This window comes from Apis dorsata, unplaced genomic scaffold, assembly GCF_000469605.1.
Source record: "Apis dorsata unplaced genomic scaffold, Apis dorsata 1.3 scaffold_50, whole genome shotgun sequence".
In the NCBI taxonomy this organism is placed as follows: Eukaryota; Metazoa; Arthropoda; class Insecta; order Hymenoptera; family Apidae; genus Apis; species Apis dorsata.
The window spans coordinates 1,349,026-1,352,957 of record NW_006263351.1 but is presented as its reverse complement, the minus strand read 5'-3'; the positions used below and the strand labels follow the sequence as shown (position 1 = coordinate 1,352,957).

The 3,932-nt window shown below is 28.2% G+C and overlaps 1 protein-coding gene across 1 annotated transcript in view; it reads left to right on the top strand.

The window, feature by feature from the left end:
• Positions 1-6: 6 nt before the first annotated feature.
• The window catches only part of LOC102673756 (LIM domain transcription factor LMO4.1-like), a 99,585-nt gene continuing 95,659 nt past the window's right edge, over positions 7-3,932 (top strand). The window contains exon 1 of the mRNA XM_006608946.2: positions 7-214. Coding sequence (XP_006609009.2) covers positions 77-214 — 138 coding nt within the window. The 5' untranslated portion in view covers positions 7-76. The remainder of the gene's footprint in view (positions 215-3,932) is intronic.

Sequence of the window (3,932 nt, the reverse complement as noted above, 5' to 3'; positions counted from 1 at the left end):
AAGCCCTCACTCGCCTCCTCACGGTCCCGCCATCGACCCAGCTACCCCTTACGGCTCCCTTCAGCCTAGCCAGGGAATGGGCAGCAATGGACATCATCACGGCGCTGCTGGAATGATGACCGATCATCCACATCACCCAGGCCACCCTCACCCCCACTTACCAAGTCATCCAGCTTATCCACCGGTTAATCACAACAACAACTGTACGCTTAAGGTAAGGTGTATTTTAATAATGCGTTTAATAGATTTATGAGAAGAAAACATATGGTTATTATATTATGGTAAAAGATAATTTTTTTTTTTTTATTAAGTTAATATATATTGTTTTATATGGCAAGACAAGGTTTTTCTCTTGGTGTATTTTTAGATTTTAATAGTTTTTAATGTCTCTTATTTTATTTATACTAAAAAAAAAAAAAATAAAAATAAAAATAACATTTTTATTGTTTTTAAACAAAAGTATAACAAATATGAGAAGCAATAACTTCTCGATGTTATTATAACTGTATTATAAAGTTACGTTAAGAAATAAGATCAAAATTTATATCGTTTTGTCATAAATAAGTTTTAAATGTTTTTCTTTGTAGACAGTATAGGAGAATGTGTTTATATAGGTAGAATTAAAAAGAATAAGGGGACTTAAATTGTCGAAGAAATTTTTTTTTTTTATAATGTGAAAGTTAAATTTATTTATATTTTCAATTTATCTACAAAGACCTACAATTTTCGAGAAACTCCGTTAATTTTAAATATCCAAATTTTATTACATCATAAACTGTATCATCTTATATATGCATCGTGCCTCGTGGATTAATAATTTCTCATCTTCAGTTGGAATCTCGTATCATTATACTTCCTGTTCTTTTTATTATCCCACTCGTTCCCCATTCAATGCTCCCCCTCTCCTCTCTCTTTTTCTTTTTCTCTTTTTCTCTCTTATTCGTTTCTCGCGACCGTTACAGAATCAAACGACGAATGAAATTAAATTAAAATCCCTCGTTAATGAGGCCTGGTCGAGTGTCGTCGTTTCCCTCCAACCCTGTTCCACCGATGGAGAGGGAGAAAGAGAGAAGAATATCGGTCTGGTCTCGTTTCGTATCGCATACGTTCTCCTCGTACGATTAAAATGCACTTTCTATGCTGGCTGGTCGCGCGAGGATGGTCACGAGAAAAAGTTTTCAACCGGAAGCAGCTGGAACTGCATACCCGGCTCATTGTTCGCCTAATAACAAACTGTCGTTCATTACGTAATACCGTTCTCCTTCACTATCTAATATTCCAAAAAAGTAACGTACCAATCTCGAGAAATCGCAACGTGTATTATCGAAAAGAAGGTGATTTCATAATTACTCGCAATGTAGTGATATTTTTTTTTTTCACTCGATTAAATGTTTTCAACAATTAAAATCGATTCATCATGAATGTGTATATTGATTTTAAGAAATTTATTTTCTTTTATTTATCAGAAAAACAGTTACACTTATTTTATTATTTAAGTGTAATTAAGATGAGTGAACAAAGAATATGAAAAAGAATTGATTGAAAAAGATTTTATATTAAAAATTTTATATTAGTATCAGTGTAAAAATTTTATCGTTATTCTAATAAGTTTTAATAAGAATAGATTGTGGATAATTATTGACGAAGTAAGAAGATTTAAGAGATGATATTCAGTTATAAAATAAAATAAATGAAAGTTGATGTACAATAATGTTCTTCGTAATTTATTTTTCGATTATTATTTGTTTCTTTTTATAAATAATTTAATTTTGTTGTAGATGAAGTGAAAATAAAACAAAACTTCATGAGAAAATTTAATTTTCGACTTATTTTTTTTTATGAAGAATCATCCCTCCTTGATTGTACAACGAATAATAAAACCTTGTATAAACAGCATAGAAGATTATAGTAATGCAATAAGAAATTCTCGTATGTTGAATATGGCGGTAGAATGAGTATCTGCTTCTCTTTTTGCTTTGCTTTATCTGATGCAAAATTAAATTGCTTATTACTTGAAAAATAAGCTTTAACAGGCATTTTACATACCTTTTGTATTTGTTAATCTTTAGAATTTTCTATTAAATTATTTACCTATAATATTTCATCTGACCATTCTTATATATCTTTAAAAACCTTTCTCAAAATTTATCTCAAACGATATAATTAAAAAAAAAAAAAAAAGAAAAAAGAAAGATTCTTTGTATAAAAATAAATTGAAAATGTAAAGTAAAAGACTGAAAATTGTTTCATTCGTATCAAAGAAATGCAATTCAATAAGTTGTTTTATAAAATATAAATAAAACATTATTTATTAATCTATTCTTATTTTATTAAAATTTATATTATATAAATAATTATCGGATCAAGATTTTTGAAACATTTTTACAATTTTTTTCCTTTTATTATGAAATATCGTTTTATAGTTATATCGTTCTGGTTTGAAATTATGATTAGAAAAACAAAGTTCGTTCCATGTCCTTGTTGGAAGATAGAATTTGCATATTGTCTTTGGTAAAAAAAGAAAAAAAAAAGAAAAAAAGAAAAAGAAAAAATTAACTTTAAAGTCCATCGAGTATATACGCATTAATCATACATTTCAATTTAAAAATAGTATAATAATATCGAATGAATGTAATGAAGATAACATCAATGATAAGAAGCGAAAAGTAATATTAATGGCGTTTATCAATACAATAAATACAAAAGTAAACTATACAGAAAAAAAATATTTTAAAAAATCTATTTAACATTCATGCATATTTGATAGTGATAAAAACACTTTAAATTACTAAGAACAAAAAATTCGTAAAATGTTTTTTTGTCCTGTGCTATCAAAAAAATTGCAACTTTTTTTTTTTATTAGTCTGTGTAACTGATAATATTTTCTATTATTAGTCAAAATATCATGTGACTTACGATTCGCATATGACGATATTTTTAGCGACCACTTGTTTCCAACTTGTTGTCAAGTGAAACAGGATGATTCATAATCTTTGTGAAAAAAAAAAAAAAAGAAATAACGTTAAATTAAACGAAATATTTTAAAAATCATTGAAATGATAAATATGTATTACACTATATTATCATCTTAATGAACGAAATTTACACAAATTACAAATGATAATAATGTTTGTAATGTTTCAAATAATGAATAGTAAAAAACACAAAAAATCACAGAAAACATCACAATATATTTTCAATATATATATATATACACAATGTATAGTAAGATGCACAATGCAATATTACTATAAAAAATTAGTCTACTTACTTTTCAGATTAATGAACATTTGGAAAATAATTATAGAATTAAAATTCTTAAAGAAATAATACAAGAAGAATACACGTTATATTTCGATCAAAATTCAAAAAAGAAAAAAAAAAAACTTCGATAGAACTTAATCTTAAGCAATTCTGACAACGATTAGATTATACTTTTAAATTACCTTCTTTTTTTACTTTCAAATTATTCCGTACTTACAATGAAAAAAAAAAAAATTTCATCGTTCTCGTAGTCCTGAAATAAAATAATAAAATACACGTTATCTATTACACATTAAAAAAAATAAAAAACCCTATAATTTTCAAACTTTTTGCGGATAGAAGACGAAAACTATGCAACGTATAAGTCCAATCCAATAATAATAAAAAAGGAAGATATATTCATATTCTATTTATTTAACACCGGTAGCAAGTACACAGTATATCTGAAACCCTCTTCCTGCTCCCATTACCGGGTCACCCAGTGCAACCTCTCTTCCTGTCCAATCTTCCCGATCTTGTCAACAGATCAACGTCCGAAACGACTTTTCACCCCGGTCGGAATCGGCGTAACGTACAACAGGTGGGACCCCGTGTAAACCCCGAGGTCGGTCGAAACTCCTCTGTTAAACAGGGAACGGAGAGAAGCCGGAGAGAACGAGAACCGCGGC